This window comes from Podarcis bocagei (genome assembly GCF_964188305.1).
Source record: "Podarcis bocagei genome assembly, chromosome: 7".
NCBI lineage: Eukaryota > Metazoa > Chordata > Lepidosauria > Squamata > Lacertidae > Podarcis > Podarcis bocagei.
Genome location: NC_138132.1, coordinates 52630780 through 52651833, shown reverse-complemented (window position 1 = coordinate 52651833; position 21054 = coordinate 52630780). Strand labels below are relative to the sequence as shown.

Below are 21054 nucleotides of genomic sequence, written 5' to 3'. Positions count from 1 at the left end.
TCCATCTTCAACTGCTTTATTTCCAGCTGGCCTGCCTTCCTTCCCTCACTGTTCCAAAGCATCCTGGATCTCTTTCCTAAGGGGTGCAACTGGGGCCCAGCAAAGTGTCTTGAGTCTTCTGCCTTAGCCTGCGCAGGAAGGGGGGGTCCAGAGCCCCCATCTAGCCCAGTGGATGTCCCTTCATCTGGGGGCTCCTGCTACGGTCTTCTCCCCCCTACCCAATTTTCCCAACCTAGGTTGTTTTGCTCAGAGCCTTGGGTGAGAATGGCCAGAGGGCCTATAGCAAAGGGCCCTCATCCCTATCTGTGCCTGGGACTCTGTGACTAGCATTGCCTTCCCTCCCTGCTTTGGGCTGGCTCTTCCCAGGACATGGTGCTGACTTCCTGGAGCACCTGGGTTTAAGGGTCGCTGGTCCCCTCCTTCCCCACAGTGGGCAGTGGTTATCATCTGCAAGATGGCTGCCTGGGGAAGTAGGTGGCATAACAGGAAGTGACCCCCATAACTACTGCAGCAGCAGCTGCTGAGAGGAGGGGGGTTTGCTGGTAGTGGGGCCAGCCAAAGACCAAGAGAGTAACTGGGCTGCGTGGTCTCTGTCCACAGCTGGCAGAGTCCAGCACATACTTGGCTGCTGGAACGGCCTCTCCTCTCCCCTTCCCGCCCCCCATCTTTCCCCTATCCCCGCTATTGACCGTACAGCTCTGCCAGGCGCCGGAATCGTGGGCCCCATTCATTGAGATAGTCGTAATCCTGGTCTTCGTCGGCCAAGCTGGAGAGGATGGAGCTGAGCGAGCCGCCAGCCGAGCCTTCACCCTCGTAGTCGTAGATGAGAGCCGTGTCGTATGGAGGCACACTGGGGTCGCTGTCGGCCGCCTCAAGGCCCTGCAGGGGGAGGGGAGCTCAGCAGAGGACCACCAAGACAAACCACATTCTAAGGACCTTCTCCCCTTAGCTGAGACTTGGATAGTGACAAGCGGGATATACAATTTTTAAATGACTAAAATAAGATTTAAAAGTTCTAGTTGCAGCCCCCATGGAGCCAAAAGGGCAAGCTAGCTGCTTGCCAGGCCTCCTTTTTCCTAGCCATTACCTCTTGCACCGCAAGGGTGCGATGCCTACAGCTCTGCAGCAACTGCTGGACTCCCAATTCCCAGCACAGCCAGAGGCCAAGCATGATGGGAGCCAGGAATTCGGCAACAGCTACCATTTGCCAGGTTCCCCACTCCTGCTTCTTCAGGCCCTGCAGCTTCTTGATAACTTGTGCCAGCACCGAACTGGGAAGGGGGTAGCTCTGTGTGGCCAAAATCAGGGAGGGTTCCCCCCCCTACTTCCCGCTCTGCCCCAATTGGCCTCTCCCATCCTCAACAGTTCCTCTCCCCACGCTGCCATCCTCCCAGCCCCTGATGTGTCTCATCAGTACCTCATTGATGAAGTCCTCTATGTCGGAAGGACAGGCAGGCAGCCGCCGGGGGTACTGAGGCAGGCCGTAGCTGTAGGGGGCGTCCCTCCGGTGCGGCGGCTTGCTCCGAAGAGATGGTGGGGGGAAGAGGTCGGGGTTGCGTAGCTGGTTGAGGTCATAGGCATCCTGAAAGGCAGGAAGAGGGACCTTACAACCATGATGTGTGTGAGAGAGAGACACAAGGCTTCTTGGCCCTGCTGGGGCCTGGCAGATGAGGTTTAGAAGCAGGGGAGGATTCAAGTTGGGAGACCCCCAATAAAAAATGCATACAAAATCCTGTTCTCACTATGGCCAATGGGAAGCCTGTAAGGAGGACCCGAGTGTGACATCACCTCTCCCCACCCATAATTCTTGGCCACTGGCATTCAGAGCCCTCCTGCCTCCAACAGTGGAGTTACTACCAGCCGTTGTGGCTAGCAGTCATTGGCAGTCTCATTTTCCATGAATTTGTCTAGTCCTCTCTTAAAGCCAAACCCAGTTGGTGATCGCTGCTACTTGTGGAATGGAGTTCCGTAGTTCTTTAAGTCCATCATAAATTGTTCAGGCTGCCTTCTCTGCCGTGCTCTCCCACCCCACCCCCACATATAATTTGGGGTCTCACCTGGTCCTCTTCTCCGCCGCCTTGTTCGTTGTAGTTGACGATGTTGTCCCTCAAGTCATCCTGAGAGCCCCCCAGGAGACCCTTGTGGAAGGCCTGACGGCGGGAATGCTCCAGCGCAGCCACCAGCAAGGCCAGGACTGCAAGCAGAGAGGGAGAGGTTAAAAGCAGCAGGAGCCGTGTGTGTGTGTGTGTGTGTGTGTGTGTGTGTGTGTGTGTGTGTGTTGCAGAGCATCAAAACATGTCCTTTCCCCAGCCTCCTGCAAGTAGGAATGAGCAAATATCTCAATTCTGGTTTCTCTCTGTTTTTCATTTTTGTCCAATCCTAAATTCAATTCTCCATATTAGTTTGCTTTTTTTTTTTAAGTCCTCATGGAATTTTTTCAGCAGTTTTGTGAGAATTTCTCCTCATATGCACACCATTATGCATTTTTTCCTAATATGGGGTGTGTGTGTTGCACAGCAATTTTCCTTAATATATTACATCTTCAGGTGGATGGATAGATTACAGCAGAAAATCAATGCAGTGTGAGAAAAGTAATAATTAGTACTCAAAAGGCCAGTGGAAGCAGAAACAATTCTCCCCATTTTTGGAGGAGCAGCAGGGAGGACTTGATGAAAAGTTCCAGAGCAGGGGCACAAGTTCCTTCCAAAAAGGCATTGCTATTTGTGGTGGCTGCCCAGGCCTCTGCATAGCATGACATGCAGCTGCTGTTTGGCAGCTCCTACTCATGAGCAAGTAAGAGACGCAAGAAGCCTGCTCTAACATTGTACCTCGGGTCCCACTGGCCAGGCCGGCCCTACCATTAGGTTGAGCTTGAGGGACTGAACCACATCAGACATGCCCCAGCATAATGCCCTTTTAGGAACAGGCCCTGAATCTCACGCCAGAAGGCGTGTTGCACTTACGCAAGAGCAGGATGGTGCAGCTCAGGATGATCATCAAGGCCCCGAAACTCAGGCCTGCCACAGCACCCACCACGGCAGCAACGTGAGCCTGGCAGGAGCCCCACTTGTCACAGGCGCACACAGAGACATTCAGGAGCTGCTCTCGCACCTGTGGCGGTGTCCCCGAGTCACTGATGAGCAGTGGCAGGATGTGGAGCCCTACGTCCACTTCTCCTTCAGTCTGCAGCAGCGCATGGGTGTCTGTAAGAGATGGGGGAGTTTCAGGGAGGAGGATGGAGAAAGCAGGCACCTGCCTGTGTCTATTCTTCTGCACCCCCCTCCCATAATGCTTTCTGTTACCTTTGCAGGAAGACCAATCCAAGTGGCTCTGAGGGGTCCCAGGACAAGGGGCCCACTGGCTGGCTTACTTGGGGGCAGCAGCAATGGCAGAAACAGCTGTGCTGAGGGACAGGCAGTGCCAGGAAGCTGAGCCTAGCTGCCACTTTTTTTTATTTTTTAAATAATATTTATTAAGCTTTTCCAGACAGTAAAAATTACAAAATTGTAAATAAGAAAATAAAAAAACATAACAATAGTAAAAGAGAAATAAAAAAATAAAAAATAGACAATAAAGAAAATTAATAAAAAAGAGAAAAACAGTCAATATTTTCATGTCATATCTTTCATTTACTTATTTCCTGACCTCCTCACACCCCCCTTTTCTGTATTCCAGTTCACATAGTTAGTTCAGCAAATCCTTACCCTCTATCATTTATCTTTACTTATTATCTTAACCTTTTATAACTAAATATTTCCAACCATTGTCAATCCACATTTACATATTCTTATTCGTCTTTTTACCAATACCGCTTATTTTCAGTCCAACATCACTTCAACATTCATTAATTTTACAGTAATGAGCCTAGCTGCCACTTTAATTTCCCACAATACCTTGGAGTGATATTGAAGGAAATTAAAATGGCGGCTGGACTTTGTGGTCCAGCCTTGCTCAGAGAGCCAGGTCATTGTATTTTTTTTTAAGTTGGGGTGCTCAGGCTCATTGGAATTGACTGGGAAAGCCAAACGCTGATGGCATCCCTAGTTGAATCTCTTTCCCACCCTCTGCTAAATGTAGGAGTGCTGACTCCCACCAGGTCAAGGTTACCATTGATGTGTCCGAGAGTCCAATTCTGAGCCATGTCAGGGCTGAGGCGAAAGTGGAAGGGCTCCGCGTGGGGAGCCAGGTCGTCGTCAGTGGCACTCAGCACCAGGCGTCCGCCCTGGCTGCATAGCTCGCTAGTCACCGGAAGCAGAAGAGGAGCATGGTCGTTGACTTCCAGCACCTCAATGGACAGGGTCCCTGTAGCTGTCAGGGATGGGTTTCCTAGACAAAAAGCAGGAGAACGTAGATGTATTCCTAACGGAAAAGCTTTGATTGTGACTAGGGCCGGCCCTAACAATAACCACTCTCTGCCCGACCTTCTCACCATTATCGCTGGCCAGGATCTTCAAGGTGTACCAGCCGCCTGGGAATGTTGAGCGTGGGGGAACTGTCTGTCGTGTCTGCACCAGGCTGGAGTCAGGGTCCACTTGCAGCCAGCTGGCCAGGTCAGAGGCCTGGAAGTACCTGAGGATGCAGGTCAGAGAAAGAGACGCTAATATTGTGTGTGTGTGTGTGTGTATTCATGAACAGCATGAATACCTAAAGGGAAGTCACACTCACCAGCGTGTCACACACATCTGGGAGGCAAATTGGGCTTGTGTGGTGGAGGAGGCACCTTGCAGAGGCTCATACAAAACACTGCCATGACAACTATGCTCTCCCCTGACTGCTGGAGGCTGTATGCCTTTGAATACCAGTCGCTGGGAATCACAATGGGGAAGAATGCTGTTGCGCTCAGGTTTTGCTTGTGGGTATCCTATAAACATCTAGTTGGGCACTGTGTGAACAGGATGCTGGACTAAAGAGGCATTTGACCTGATTCAGCAGGACTTTTTTTCTGTTTCTGCAAGTTGGTATGTTTTTCTTCTCGGCCATAAAGGCTAGAGACTTATTTAAAACAAAAAGGGGAACAGGAGCTGCAGTTCTTGCGGCGCTTAGTTTTATGCCAGGCACCAAGCCATGCCTTTGGTCTGCAGCTCCGGAAGGGCAGAATCTCACCAAGCCCTGGAGGCCAACCCTGCCAGGGGGTTTTCTGCTCCCCTCCTCTTTAAAATCACCCACCTGCTCCCAATGCAGGCTAACCTGGAGTATCTCCTTGGAGGGTAGCCTGAAGCCCTCTGGCCCAGCTCACCTGAGTTGCTGCCCTTGCTGGGTGTCTGGGTCACTGGCACGGTAGAGGGTTATCTCTGTGCCAGGGGGTGCACCTTCATTCACGCTTCCCCTCCAGGGATTCTCCCGGAAGAAGGGGGCTTCATTGGCATCGAGCACGTGCACCCGCACTGTGGTCAAGGCCCTGGCAGCCTTTGGGGCAGACAGCTCCAGGGGACTTTGGTTCTGGACAGAGACAAGTAGTTCAAACCGGTCCCGTTCTTCGTGGTTGAGGGCCTGACGATAGGGACAGAGAGTTGGTGAAGCCGTGGTTAGTGGCGTGGGACCCTTTTGCTCCCATCGTTGCAAATCCCTCAAACAGGGCCAGCATTCCTGCTTCCCAGCCTTTTCTCTGTCTGCTCTGTTTTGAGCTTCAACCAGCTATTGATAGCTAAAGCAAGAGTTGCAAGAACTCAAATCCACTTTGCGTATTGTGGCTTCTGGCCCCAGAATCCCGCTCCCTTCATCCAGGAGGACTGGCGACCGGTTGTGGCTACCCTGTGCTGATGGACTTGCCCTTAGCGCATGGTGAGAGGTGCTCTTGTTATCATTATCTTGCTTGCTTAAAGTTTGGGATTGTGCGCCTTTATTTAAACTCTACAAAGACAGCTAGCCTGTAAACCCCTCTCCCCTCAAAGTCCACACCCCAGGCCTCATATTTAGGGAATGGGGGAGGCTATGGCTACTCCATGGTGAGTGGAACGCACTCTGTGCATGCTCATTAGCACCCAGTGCTTTGGCCATTGTTCCCAGGTGCTCTAAACAGGCTCCAGGGATGGGTCCAGCTGAATGCCATTCCTTACCTTCACCAGGGAGATGACGCCATCGTTGGTAAGGGGGTCGGTGTGGATGGCGAAAGCCCCGTTGGGGTCCCCCTCCAGAATAGTGAACTTAGCCAACCAGTTGGGAGAACCAGGGAGGTCCTTGTCTTGGACCAGCACCCGCCCAATGACCACGCCTTGCTTGTTCTCAGGGGCCTCCATGGAGAACTGCAAGAGAAGGGGGGTGGGTGGGAGTTATTCAGTACGTTGGCCTGGCTAGATCTGCCAGTGCACACTTTGCAGGGCACAGTCTTCCCCTTCTTTCTTGTTTTTGATGGAGAACTGGAGAAGGGGCAAAACTATGTGTGACATCTTGAACTCTTTGTGGGGGAAGCATTGGGAATAAACAAGAATGATAAATAGAAATTGGATGCTGCCAAGGGGCTTGGCAGGAGCAGCCTGTGCGCTATGGCCCGAACTTGATGCATTTTGTGGGCTGCACTGATTCATCGGCATGGATCACTTCCTGCTTCACAACTGGAGTGGTTTTCGTTGCTGTTGTTGTTATGCAGGAGATATTGGAGAGGCCAAACAAAGCCCTGCTCCACTGCACTCTCATGCCCCTAACTCCATTCAAATGGAGCAGAAGGAACTTCCAGCCACACCATCTAGATAAAGAACCCAGCCAGGGTCCTTTATAGTCTCCTCTCCCACCGGTTCTGCCTCCTCAGTGGGTGGGGGTTGGACTCCCCACCTCTTTCTCCGTGAACTCGGGCGGGTTATCATTTATGTCATCCACGTAGATAACGGCTGTGGCGGTGGTGGCCAGACCCTCTCCGGACATATCTGCCACTTGGAGTGTCAGGTTGTAAATGCCGACGACCTGCGTGGAGAGGAGCAGAGGTAGGTGACGGTGTGGGGAAGAGGGTACGAGCCAGAGAGGGAAGCATACCATTCACACGGTTCTAGGATCTGCCTATTCCTTCTCCCTGGGTTCCATACCTACAATACCTTTCAGAAAGTTGTTTGCAGTTCTCTATATGTTTGGACACCTCTTAAGATGCTGTAACTCTTAAGATGCATGGCGGTTCCAGAGCCTGAGTAGCAGATTTTTAAAAAATGTATATTTGGATACGTCTGGGCATCATTCTGAATCAAGACGGTGGAGTGAAACTTTAAAAATTGCACCAATTGAAACCCCAATTTCAAAACTGCACTGATTTTTGCTGTTGTTTCTTAGAATTATTCAGCAATGCTGGGTGTGAGGCTACTACTGTCAGATAAGTTTAAAAACCTAGTTTTCTGTCCCACCTTTCTTTCCAAAAGACGGTAAACTAAAGGTAAAGGGACCCCTGACCATTAGGTCAAGTCGTGGCCGGCTCTGGGGTTGCGGCGCTCATCTCGCTTTATTGGCCGAGGGAGCTGGCGTACAGCTTCCGGGTCATGTGGCCAGCATGACTAAGCTGCTTCTGGCGAACCAGAGCAGTGCATGGAAATGCTGTTTGCCTTCCCGCCGGAGCGGTACCTATTTATCTACTTGCACTTAGAGGTGCTTTCGAACTGCTAGGTTGGCAGGAGAAGGGACTGAGCAACGGGAGCTCACCCCGTCGCAGGAATTTGAACCTCCGACCTTTTGATCGGCAAGTCCTAGGCTCTGTGGTTTAACCCACAGCGCCACCCGCGTCCCTCCAAAAGATGGTAGGTCAAAGCTTATCTGTACTGTACTGGATTTTTGCAAATAAAATAAAGTAAAATTTTTGGTGCATTTTTAGAATACTGCAAATCATTTCCTGACATTTCACTCTTTCAAGTATAGTTTTGAGACAGTGTGTGTGTGTGTGTGTGTGTGTGTGTGTGTGTGTGTGTGTGAGAGAGAGAGAGAGAGAGAGAGAGAGAGACTATTAAAAATAATTCAGGGCAATAATGTTACAGCATAAATGTGCTGCATTCAAAATGATTGCCCCCGTTTTTTCAAAAACATCTCAGCCCAATAGCTTTCAAAATTGGGAATGTCGTAACAGAATAGACCCTAAGGATTTAAATGATCAAAGTTTGTGTGCAGGTTCAAATGAGAAACAATGTTTCATCCCAGATTTCCACTGGCTTCATTCTTTGGTGCAGCATACAGTCCACTCTGCTCTTTGGCGCCTAATGACCTGTCACCCACGACTGCATTCCACCCTCACGCTCTGAGACAAACATTGACAGGCTTGTACCTCCCGGTCAAACCCAGCTCGGGCTGTTTGAATTTCCCCTGATAGCTCGTCAATTGTGAAGACGCCTCCCATCTCTGGTCCCAGGATAGAGTATCTCAATGCGGCATTGTCTGTCTCAGGGTCGTCTGCGTCTGTGGCTTCTACCGTCATCACATAGGTACCTGAGAAGGAACAGAGATGCCTTATTCCACCAGGACAATCTATTTTCCCATCTAGCCCAGTGGTGTCAACACTGACTGGCAGAACTCTTGAAGTTTTTTTTTTTATATATAATTTTTTTATTGGTTTTAATTATAACAAACATCATATACAATAGACATTAAAAAATGTTTATACCATCAATACAATATCAAAATGTGGGATTTCTCCAATCCCTTAACTTCCCTCTACCCTCTCCATGGTTCCATTATTGTTAATTCATGCATGTCCAAATAATATTTTCCATCTGTACGTATCTAGTTTGATCTGTTATCATAGTACTGCAAATGTTTTTTAGAATCCTGCTGATGTATCAACTTGTATACAAGGCTTTGACATATGTGCAATAAAAATTTCCTATTCATTTAAAAATTTGTTATTGTCCTGATTTCTGAGTCTTCCTGTTAATTTAGCCATCTCAGCATATTCCATTAACTTAATTTGCCAATCTTTTTCCGTGGGAGTTTTTTCCTCTTTCCAGTTTTGGGCTATCAATATTTGTGCAGCCGTTGTCTTATACAAACTCTCAAAGGTCTAAGGCAGGGGACGGTCATTCTTATCAGCTGCTACTTGTTTCTCACAGTTCCCCACCCTTAGCTTCCAGTTCAACCCACCTTGATGGGCTCAGAGAACTGGCCCATCCGTATTAAACAAGAACTATGCAAGGGTCTGCCACACCCACCTGGGGGAGCTTCTTCCACCACGTGCCCAGCAAACACAGCCTGCCGGAAGAGGGGCCGGTTGTCATTCTGGTCCATGACCAGAATCTCCAGGTCTGTGGGATCCTCCAGTGGAACTCCACTCAGGTCTAGTGCAAAGGCCCTGAGCTGGGCATGGGCAAAGCAAGAGGTGTTGAGTTATTATCATCAATATAAGCCTAGTTCTGTCTTATAAGATCCACACATAACCAGGGAGACTGTCCCCTTCAAGATCCACAATAAGTATCTGTGATCAAAAGCACTGTTTTTGTGCAACATTCACAAATGCATGCATGATGACCCCAAATTAGGAACTGGGGATGTTCATCCCATATTAAGCTTTGGGCCGCCCAAAATGCTGTCCCATAGCTCCAGAAGAGTATCCTCTATGAAATGACATTGCTGTTGGGCCCAGCCTAATGCTTTGGGCAAAGGACGCCATTTTGAGAATCTCGAAGGTGACCATTTCCTGAGAGAGATAATATGGGGCAGCCTGAAGTTTATATTGGGGCTCTGAGAACTTTAGTTCCTTTTTCAGTTTTCTGAATGAGCAGGGTTTCAAACTTTTGGGCAAATAAGGAACTGGCAACCAGCCACCAACTTCACCACTGTCTCTGACTACTCAGTTGGTCTACCAGTTGGCTTGCAGCACAAGCTTGTTCCTCACCTCCTGCCCCCTCCACCTGCCATGACCCTGCCCCTCCCCCCACTTTGGAACAAGGCACTCACTTGTCTGTCTCCACTCACAGTCTGTGAGTAGCTGGCTGGGGTGTGAACTGCCTTCTGCTTGGGAGGCGAGAGAGCATTGCTTGATGGCCAAACTTATCTGCTCTTTGGCTTATCTATTCTTGGGCCAGATTTTGCATTTAGCTGTGATTCCTGCATTGCAGGGGTTGGAGTTGTTGACCCTTGGGGTCTCTTCCAACTCTACAGTGCTATGATTCTTCCATCCTTAAAATATTCTGGGTCTGGAAATTCATCAGCTCCAGCCAGCTTGGCCTGTGGCAACCCAACATCTCGGACATCTCAGGGTTGGCGGAGTCTACTCAGGGAAATACATTTTGCACATGCTCAGAAGCACCTTATCATCATCATCACCACCACCACCACCATTTGCATGTGTTCCGGAGCTCAGCCCTGACATTTAAAACACCCTCCGGAGCTGCAATGAACCACGAAGCAAGTTGGGCTTTCCTTACCCGAAAGCGGTCATTCTTTTCCCGGTCCAGCACAGTATTGAGGTAGACTTTCCCGTTGCGTTTATCGATGGAGAACACACCCTTGGGATCTTCATCCACTCCTGGACCCTTGATGCTGTAGATCACACCTCCGGGCTGCTGCTTGTCTGATTTAATCTACAAAAGGGAGATTAACCCTGTGTGCTGGGAGAGGACCGGCACTTCCCCTGCTCCTGCCCACAGGTGCTGCCCTTCCCCCTCTCTGTACCCAGATGTGACTTAAATCCCAGCCAGGCTCAGGGACATAGAAGGCTGCCTGATTCCATCTAGCACGATATTATCTCTACACTAACTGGCAGTGGCTCTCCAGGGGGATTCGGGCAGGGAGTCTTTCTAAGCCCTGCGTGGAGATGCCGCTGGGGGTTGAACCTGGGAGGACTTTCTGCATGCAAAGCAGATGCTCTGCCACTGAGCCAGGATCCGTTCTCAAAGCATGGCACAATGAAAGGCTTGATGCACAGTGCAACGTCCTTGGAAGGCGAGGGCCAGTTTTCTTGTGAATGCATGTGCTGTTGTGCAGGGAGGGGCTGCCACGTAGCTGCCTGCAAGCCGCAGGTGTGGGGGAGCCTGCCGTGGCAAATGCAGCTGTGCCTTCACCATAACAAAGGCCACACACACATTCAGTGCTTACGGTCAACATTCATGGTGTAACAAACCGGTGTGGCTGTAGGTGAGCACTGCATGTGTGCCATTGTCAGACTGTATTTTTAACCTGCCTTCAGAGGCAGAGTGGGAGGGAGAGGAACAGCCACAACCTGGTTGATTGTGATGGGATTGTAAGGAAGGGTGGCGGCCTCTACACTGGATCTAGCAGTGAGCACAATGAGCAAGTGGGTGTGTTTCTGCAGGGTGCTGTGCTCTTGGCAGATGACCACACAGCATCTCAATGAAGGTCTCAGGGCTGGCTCAGTCCAGCCATTTCCTTCCAAGGCACGATCCTGGGTCAGAAGCCCAAATGCAGACCTTGGTGGGATGCAAGCAGAGAGCACGAGCAGCCACGGAAACATCACACCAGGGGGGAAGAGAAGGGCGCTTCTTTGCTTCCCAAGCCTTCTCCTGAACCAACACTGTCCACCACTGTTGAAAACCAAATTGTCCATTTTCCTCCTTACCTGCACCAAAACATGGGGGAGCCGCTTATGGTTCTCTGACACGCTGATGGGAGGGATCACCCAAGCCCTCTTCACCCTTCCTGTCCCATCCTTCTGCTGCTTTAGATGCAGTACTGGGGGGCTGCTATGGACATCTTCAGAGCAACAGACATCCTGCCAGGGGGAAGGAAAAGGTGTTATATCAGTCTCTGACATATTGAAGACTTCAGAGGCTTACTATTGTGTCTGCTACACCCCCCCCCCCTTTTATGCCTTCTGTTCTGACTTTAATTTCATGGCGGTTCTGTGTTCTGCACAAGCTGCTTTGGCTTATCATGCTTTCAGCTGAAACAGCAGGCTATAAGTATTGTAAAATGAAGATCTGGCAGAAATAAAACTCCTTTGTCCTCCAGGGGCCACAGTCCCTGCCTGGCTTGCTTCCTCACTCCCTGCCATACACAGCTCCAGCATTTGATTCAACTAGGTTGAGAACTTGGGTGTACAATCAGTCCTTGAGTAGATTTAAAATATAGAGGAATTCACGGAAGATAAGGCTATTTATCAATGTCTCCTAGTCACTGTTCTCCCTCCATGTTGGAGGCAGCATGTCTCTGAATACCAGTTGCTGGAACTCACAAGCAAGGAAAATGCTGTTGCACTCAGGTGCTGCTTAGGGGCTTCTTCCAAGAGACACTGAGGGCTTGTCCACACTTCTGCTGGTCCCGTGCCTAGAAAGCATGGGCTGGAGTGGTCTCCCACTTGACCTGCACTTTCTAGGCATGAGTTGGAGTGGTTTTCCCCTTGCCTCACTCCTACTCCAGAGAAAATGTGCTCTTTAGTGCTAACTCGGAGCAAACATCAATCCAGAGAAAACCTGAACTGCTATTTGCTCTGATTGAGTGCCAAAGAACAGTTTTCTCCAGGGGAAAGAGCAGGACGAGAGGAAGTGTGGATGAGCCCTTATAGCTGGCCACCGTGAGAACAGAATAAGGACATAAAAAGAGCCTGCTGGATCAGGCCAAAGGCCCATCTGGTGCAGCATCCAGCCAATCAGATCCCTGTGGGAAGACTGCAAGCAGGACATGAGCGCAATGGCTCTGTCTCTATCCTGAACTTTCCAGCAACTAGCATTGAGAAGCATCCCGCCTCCAACAGGGGATGAGGCTGGGCTAGATGTGCCTGATTCAGCTTCAGGGCTCCTATGTTCTGTTCTTATATTGCAGCAGCCAATGGCTGAAAGCATCTAGCAGTGGGATGTAGTGATTGCTAAGAGCCAGGTGTGGGCTGTGCATTCCTCTCTGGTAACCCAAGAACCCTTTGTGGTAGGGAGCAGCTGCATGTTCGCCATCTTTGGGGGAAGGGCCTTACAGTCCTGGAGGAAATGGTGAGGAAGGGTCTTACACAGCCCAGGAGCTGCTAGATGCCAGGGAGTCAGTTCGTCAATGTTCTGATTGACAGGTAAGCAGGTAACAAGGCGGATTCCCAGTTTTTGGTATACTGTACAGAGACGGATGGCTGTAAATGAGTGGTCCCAGTGATATGGACAGTGGCTGGGGCCCTTGATGGAGTTTGTTTAAGGCAGAGTCTCTAAACTGTGGTCCATGGACCACCACTGACCCACAAACATCATGTTGGTCCTTGCTGTGTGCATGGATTTGTGGCTGAAGGTGAAAGACATTCTGTTGCGTTAAATACTCATTGCTTTTTAATTGGATTATTCTTACATTGCACTTTATTATATTGAAATTTGAATTCTATGGAATCCAAGGTGTAATACAGTAAAATATACTATAATTAAAAATGCAAGAAGCAATACAAAACGAAATTTAAAAATACAACATCTAGTACAGCACATTACAAAGGCTACAACAGGCAGAAAAATCAAGACCACCAGCAATTTCCAGGTGGTCCACAGGCAAAAATGTTTTGGTGAACCACTGGTTTAAGGAATTTATATGTCACCTAATCACCAAGTTTTTTTAAGCAGAATACATTAAAATTATTCTTTGTGATTTGCTCAACCCCCTATTAGGAGGATGAATCCTAGGTTGCTGTCCCATCAAAAGTAGCCCAGGCTCTTATCCCAAGCCCTGGTTGTGCATTTGGGCTTCCCAGAAGCCTTTGGTCAGCCACTGAGAGAAGAGGCTGCTGGACTAGATGGGCCTCCTCTGGCCTGAACCAGCAGGGCCCTTCATATCTTCTCCTCCAGGCCAGAGGGGGCTCATCTAGTCCAGCACAGGGCTAGTAGCCACAGATATCCCTCTCCTCCATGAATTTGCTCAATCTTCTTTCAAAGCCATCCAAGTCAGTGGCCATCACTACCTCCCTGCAGGAATGAGTTCCATAGTTTAACTATGTGCTGCATGAAGGAGCACTTTCACCTGTCCTCTGACTCTTCCAACATTCAGCTCCGCTGGATGTTCACAAGTTTCTAGTGTCATAAGAGAGGGAGAAAAAGCTTTTTTCTGCTGCCTGTCTCCATGCCATCACGGTGTGGATACTAGCAGAACCTGTTGGCTATAAAAAGCAAGGGGGCTGTGGGAGCCGGCTGATAATGTGCTGCTGCTGCTCCCTCCACATCTCCCCTCCCTGAAGCAGCTGCATGGAGACAGCTGGACTTCTTACAGAGGAAGCTGCCTTAGATTGACTCAGGCCCATCAGTCCCTCCTAGCTTAGTATCACTTGCACTGACTGGCAGCAGCTCTAGAGGTTCAGGCAGGGGTCTCTCCCAGCCCTACCTGGAGACAGATGCTGGGACATTCTGCATGCAGAGCAGATGTTCTAGCACTGGTCTGCTTTGGCCTTCCTCGTGAGCCAGCCAAGATCCCAGCCCAGATTTTGGCGCAGAGCAGGCTATGCTACTGAGCTTCTGACCCAAGGGAGGTGATGGCTGCTTCCTGCCTCTCATTCCTTCCCTGTGAGATCTATTTTTGTTTCTATTTTGAACGGCCGGACCCTCCTTCAGCTCCTTTCCCACGTTATTCCCATCTTGCTTTGGCAAACTTCCCTGGCACCCAGCTTCTAAGGAAAGACCCGCTTGCCCTACTGCTGCGGCTGGGAGCCTTGCAGAGAAGAGACTGAGCTGAGCTTCTGCACCGCCTTCACACAAGCCCCATCCTGTCAGCCTCTCCATGGGTTGGGCAAAGACAAGGCTGCAGCACAAACTTTGGCAAAAGCTCTCCAGAGACCGGTTGCCTTGTTCAATTTTTATGCTAGTGCATTTTTTACATTTACGTCCCCCCTTTCCTCCGCGGAGCTCAAGGTGCAATATATGGCTCTCCCCATCCCAATTTTATCCTCACAACAACCTTGTAGGTGAGGCTGAAAGACAGGGACTAGCCCCAGGTCATCCAATGAGCTTCATGGCCAAGCAGTAGATCTGAACCCTGGAGTTCCTCTGAATGACCTATTTATTGAGCACTCATCCTGATTTGCTTGTGGGGTATCCATATGTTTTCCTGACGGTCATTTCTTCATCCCACACTGCAAAAGTCTGATTCTTTCTTAAGGAGTGGATTCGTTTCAGTAGGGAGACAAGAGCATTTTTTATACACAAACCTAAAGCTCCAATAGGGACGCGGGTGGCGCTGTGGGTTAAACCACAGAGCCTAGGACTCGCCGATCAGAAGGTTGGCGGTTTGAATCCCTGCGGCAGTTCGAAAGAACATCAAAGTGCAAGTAGATAAATAGGTACTGCTCTGGTGGGAAGGTAAACGGTGTTTCCATGCACTGCTCTGGTTCGCCAGACGCGGCTTAGTCATGCTGGCCACATGACCTGGAAGCTGTACGCCAGCTCCCTCGGCCAATAAAGCGAGATGAGTGCCGCAACCCCAGAGTTGGCCACGACTGGACCTAATGGTCAGGAGTCCCTTTACCTTTAAAACTCCAATATGTGCCTGAGCCACCTCCCTGCCACAAAATGGTGACAGTATGGAGGCGCCCCTGGTCTCCTGGGCCACAGGCCAACACTCTAACAGCAACGCCACACAGGCCAGGAGAGATGCTTTCGTAACTGGTGTGAATTTAACTTCACATTCCCATGCAGCATTTCTGCCAGCCGTGACCCCCCCATCCCTTCCCTCCTGCTCCCGACTTGCCCTGAAATGTAACCCAGCTCCCAGCCCTGGATTCCGCAGCAGCAGGTGGCCAAGGGGGGACGCACACACGCATGCGAACCTCCTGGAGCGCAACAAAGAACGCCACCCCCCCGTCCTCCGCTGTAAGGGGATCCTTTCACTCTGCCCTGCTCACGCAAGCTGTGAGGGGCCCCTTTGGTGGAAAGGCTTAGGATTTGGGTCAGGGCCTTACAGATCTGCAACTGCATGGAAGGACATCTTCTACTTGGAACAGGGTGCAGTATAAAGTTGGGGGATGCAGGACAGGTGTATATGCACATCAGTGCATACAGTGGTACCTCGGGTTACATACGCTTCAGGTTCTATACGCTTCAGGTTACAGACTCCGCTAACCCAGAAATAGTACCTCGGGTTAAGAACTTTGCTTCAGGATGAGAACAGAAATCGTGCTCCGGCGGCAGCGGGAGGCCCCATTAGCTAAAGTGGTGCTTCAGGTTAAGAACAGTTTCAGATTAAGAACGGACCTCCGGAACGAATTAAGTACTTAACCCGAGGTACCACTGTAGTGCCCACCTTCCAACTTGTTGAAGGGGGTGTACATAGAATCATAGAGTTGGAAGAGACCCTGAGGATTATGTAGTCCAACCCCTGGCAATGCAGGAATATGCAGCTGTCCCACATGGGGATCGAACTTCCAACCTTGGCATTATCAGCACCATGCTCTAACCAACTGAGCTATCCAGGCTGATGTGCGCGCTCTCTCTCTCTCCTTCCCAAAGAAGCAAGAAGCTGACCCCACAAAACAGAGCACGAGGGGCTCATCTCTCTGCAAGCAGGGAAGAACCCAGAAATTCAGCATAGAAGGGAGGTTTGTGGAAGCACCCAGCAGTCAAGCAGAGGAAAGGGATGGTGGGTCACACCTCAGGACTTTCCTTCCCCACCCTGCCACTAAACTCCCTGGCCATCATTCCAAGAAGAGCTCTGCTGCAGGGTGTCACTAATGCAAGCCACATGGAATTCCAGCTTCTTTGCTCTCGGTCACTGGGGTGGGTTGCATTTTTATGCTCCCAGCTGCCGGCATGGACATTTCACGCTTGTTGTTGACTCAGGGGCAGCTGGCAGAAAGGGGGAGGGATGCCTCTTTCACTGCTGCAGAGCTGCAGGATATCCAGTGGCTGGCTCTCCAAAGTCCGAATCGCTTTGCTCTCCTCCACATCTACACCACCCTGCTCCCATGAAGAACCCTAGAACTTCCCTTCCTTTTATCTCTGAAGCTTCATAGCCTTTAATGTTCATTGAAAGAAAGTTTCCCATTCCAAATAGGTGGTTATTGAACAGAGTAGGGGTCCTGTGCCCTCCCAGGAGTCAAGAGTCTCTGCGTCTTTCTATGCAAAGCAACTGATCCCATCCAGCTCTTTGGAGGGGGAGGTCCAAGGGCCAAAGTGCCATAAGGGCAAAGCGGCTTCCAAGGAGCAAGGGGGTGGGATGGAAAAGACATTCCAGTTGCACAAGCCCTCCATGAGGAAAGCAAAGGCTTGGGAATCTGTAGGGTGGCTTGATGCAAAGGAAGAGGAGAAGGGCTTTTCTTTGCAGGAGTCAGAAAAGCTGCAGCAGCTGAAAGACATGCCTATGAGACTCACCACTGGTGGGCTGGGGGCATCCTTCTTTACGTATCTTCCTGCCCTAACAATTGAGGATTGTGAAATGAGAGTGTGGACTAGATCCCTCTCTGTGTGTGGCTAAAATGAAGGCAGGCTCCTTTGGGACCTGGAGACATCACCTTTCTCTCGCAGGGCACAACAGCCCACATTTGCAGAAGGCCTGTCTCTCCCTGAAAACACATTATAGTTTTCTAAGCAGTCTGTTGGGACTTCCTCATGAAGCCACCCTGTAAACTGTATTCCCCCCCAGGCATTGAAAAGTTCTGTTGAAGAGAGTTCTAAAGCCCCCTGATAAAACTTTTCTTCTTCTTCAGTTATGACAGAATAGAGTGGAGGGATCCCAGGACATTTACGTGAAGCTGCTTGGAGGTTAAAGGAACAAGCCAACATCTCCATCTAAAGAGGCGGGGGCATTTCCCGAGAGTGGTGAACTGCCACAGGGTTACCAACTTGCACTCCAAACAAAGTTGCCACCACGCCTTTGACATGGGTGCTCTCCCTATTGCAGAAATCAGAAAATGGCCTGTAATGGCAGAACTTCATTATTTCTCCCCCCGACCCAAGCCAGATGTGTCCAAGCTAAGTATTCTCCAGGGGCTTGGAGTCTCCTTTCTGAAGTGGGGTGAGACTTGTTCAACTTAACTCCCAACAACTCCTCCTCCTTCACGTGCTGGATTTACAGTGGATTTGCTGTGGATTCAGTGCCACAACTTGGTAACCTTGGTGCAGTTGGAGATACTCGTTGGGTTATGGTTTAAGTAAAGCTTTATTAGAGAAACACACACACACACACACACACACACACACACACACACACACACACAGTGTTTTGCACAAGCATTCAAAGAGAAAATTAAATCAGAGCTTGGAAAATTCATTTCGAAAAGGAACAAGTTCTCGCTCATGTTCAACATGCCCCAAAAGGAACGAATTCCAGTTCTCGTTTGTCCCTATACAAAACCAACTAGTTCGGTTCACATTCAGTTCAGCTGAATTCAAGTTTATCCAAATGATCCTCAGCAATTTTTCTTTCCCAGCACTCAAACTGTTACAAGCTGCCCGTTACAAAACATACTTAAGAAGACTAAGAAAACATCCAAGAGCACACACAGTGGCATGTGAATGGCTTAATTTACTTTTCCAAACAATGATTATCTTGAAGCTTAAAGACCCAAAGAGGGGGAACCCCCCCCCCACAGAGTTGAACTAGAGAAATTGTCTCAATGTTTACCCCCATAATGAACAATACCAGCTCGGTTCACCTGGCAATTACGGGAGCCGCTTTGAATTGTGCTCCAGACATTTCTGAACTAATTCAGTGAACTTCGCTAAGCCAAACCAGCTCATTCCAAGCACGGAACAAAATACAACCGCATAGGTATATACAGAAAAAGCACAGATTAATCTCTTAAATTCCCAAGGCAGTAGAGATCACAGGTAGAAAAGGCGACCTGTCATCCAGGATCCCATGCAACACATACAAAAGACCGAATTCCTACATTATGAGGAGCACACCGCTGGGTAAGATGTGGTTTTTTTTGGGGGGGGGGGGCTATTGGGTTGTTGTTTTTATTTTTATTACGCATTTTGTGGTTTTACATCTTGATACTATTCTCTGAACCGCCCTGAGACCCCCGGGTATAGGGTGGTATATAAATTCAATAGATAATAATCATATCTGCAGAAGGCCCTTACCTTCAGAGCTCAGTGACTGATTGGCTAGATAAGGGGGGAGACGATGCTTCAGATATCCTGGTCTCTAGCTGTATATACACCCAAACCAACACCTTGAATGTAGCTCAGCAGCTAGCTGGAAGCTTGGACATGTATATTCTACCATGTGCTCTGTCTACTGTCCTTGGCATGGCATAAGCCTTGTCTAGGACAGAGAGGCTGGCAAAATTCCTCCTGGCTGCAAATCAGTCAATCAAATGGACCCTGGTGGCGAGAGAAACCCCCTGATTGGTTCTCCAGGTGGAAATGACTTTGGGATGGGACTCAATTGCACGCAGGACCCTCCACCTAACTGAAGTCCCTGATGCCCTGGAGTGCATAGGAGGACCTCCACCGCCCCATTGCCCACTCCTCCAGGCTGACACACCTGCCCTGTCCTGTGCTTACCTGAGCCCACAACAGGGCCAGCAGGAAGGAGATGAGCCAGAAAGGGGTGGCCATAATAGCTTGCTAGTGGTTGTGCCTCAGGCAGAGTGCAGAGCCGGACAGCCTCTGTCCCCTTCCTTCTCTCTCACACACAGACGGAGCGCCTCTGCTATGAGCAGAGCTAAAATAACCGAGACCAGGCTCTGACAGACAGCACATGTGCTGGGGCCTGGGAGAGGAATGCCGGATGGTGGCGGGGAGAGGGGGGGGGGAGAGATGGCCTGGGAGCTGCATGGCCTGCATATCTCCCCTGCCCACACACACCCTGAGAAAGGAGTGTGTGTAGAGAGTGTGTGTGTAGAACTGACACTTGCTATCCCACCCACCCCTCGCTAGAAGTTTGTAGAATTAACTTTTTGAAAGAAATATTAAATCCCAGATACTAAAGCCAAGTCACAGCGAGGATCAAGAATGGCCTGAAAAGAGGATGTGTCCTCTCTTTGGCCCTTTCCTCCACAGTGGGCCAAATTGTGGACTGGTTGGATGGCAAGAGACAAAGAATAACTATAAGGAACCATGGAGAGCTGATGCCTCCCAGGAGCTGGGCCCCTAGAAATTCCATCCCTTCCTCTCCTTCTTTAGAAAAGTACAGTGGTACCTCGGGTTAAGTACTTAATTCGTTCTGGAGGTCCGTTCTAAACCTGAAACTGTTCTTGACCTGCAGCACCACTTTAGCTAACGGGGCCTGCTGCTGCTGCGCGATTTCTGTTCTCATCCTGAAGCAAAGTTCTTAACCCAAGGTACTATTTCTGGGTTAGCAGAGTCTGTAACCTGAAGCGTATATAACCTGAAGCGTGTGTAACCCGAGGTACCACTGTAATAGCTTTGGGCCCCTCCAGATGCCCCATTTATGAAGTACCTGATCTGATTTGCTCGGACAAAACCTACACAGAGGTTAGGCTCTGTCCAGCCTTTATCCAGCATTCGTTCTGATATGTTTGCAGGGAAGTTACACAACAATGAGCATTCATCCTGATTTGCTTGCAGTGTGTTTACAAAGCTTCCTGCTAGTCACCCATTCATCTCACGCATTTCAATGCATTTCCCCATCGCTTTCCAAACCACAAAAGTCAGTTTTTGTTTTTAAGTGGATTTGTTGTGCTAAGCTGACAGAGCACCTGACTCCACTTTAATTATGCAAATTCCCAGCATGTGATCAAATCAATCCTCTGAAACAGCGAGAGTCCGGAGGCATCCTTTGCAGTGAGAACTCACCCTTGCAACATCACTCAGAGACCTGGATCTGCACCTATTCCTTTTATACAGATTCTGTACCAGGGGCCTACACTCTGGGTCTTTTAAGCACTGAGATGTGCCCTAATGCAGAAGTTATTTGTAGCCCACCTTTCCTCCAAGGAACTTGGAGAAGCATTCAGAGTTCCTAGGCGGTTACCCACTCAGGTGCTCCCAAGCCCAAGTTTAGCTCCCAAATTTGGTTTCAGAGGAGCTCTTTCTCTAGATTACTTGGGTGGAATAACAAGGCCTGACAAGCACTGCCAAATGGTCAGGATAGGGTGGTCAGGAGGTTGGCCACTGGCTGGAAAAAACTCAGACGGAGCTGTTTCCCCCTGTTAGTTTGTCCTATGCACCGTATTTTTCGCTCTATAAGATGCACCAGACCACAAGACGCACTTAGTTTTTGGAGGAGGAAAACAAGAAAAAACACACATTATGAATCTCAGAAGCCAGAACAGCAAGAGGG

The 21054-nt window shown here is 49.6% G+C and overlaps 1 protein-coding gene across 2 annotated transcripts; it reads right to left on the bottom strand.

Annotated features, from left to right (window-relative positions):
- CDH15 (cadherin 15) lies at positions 1–19468 on the bottom strand. Of its 2 annotated transcripts, none has more exons than XM_081201163.1 (14): positions 19292–19468; positions 11477–11610; positions 10326–10481; positions 9111–9255; positions 8231–8391; positions 6769–6897; positions 6057–6242; positions 5237–5490; positions 4430–4569; positions 4108–4326; positions 2964–3203; positions 2058–2194; positions 1418–1582; positions 1–879 (listed from the first exon to the last, which is right to left on the bottom strand). In XM_081201163.1, exons 1-14 carry the CDS (start codon positions 19365–19367, stop codon positions 682–684), a joined length of 2340 nt encoding a protein of 779 aa, XP_081057289.1. In that variant the 5' UTR covers positions 19368–19468; the 3' UTR covers positions 1–681. The 2 variants fall into 2 exon arrangements, with proteins under 2 accessions (XP_081057289.1, XP_081057290.1); XM_081201164.1 differs by having other exon boundaries at positions 11477–11629; positions 19314–19468.
- Between the last annotated feature and the right edge of the window lie 1586 nt (positions 19469–21054).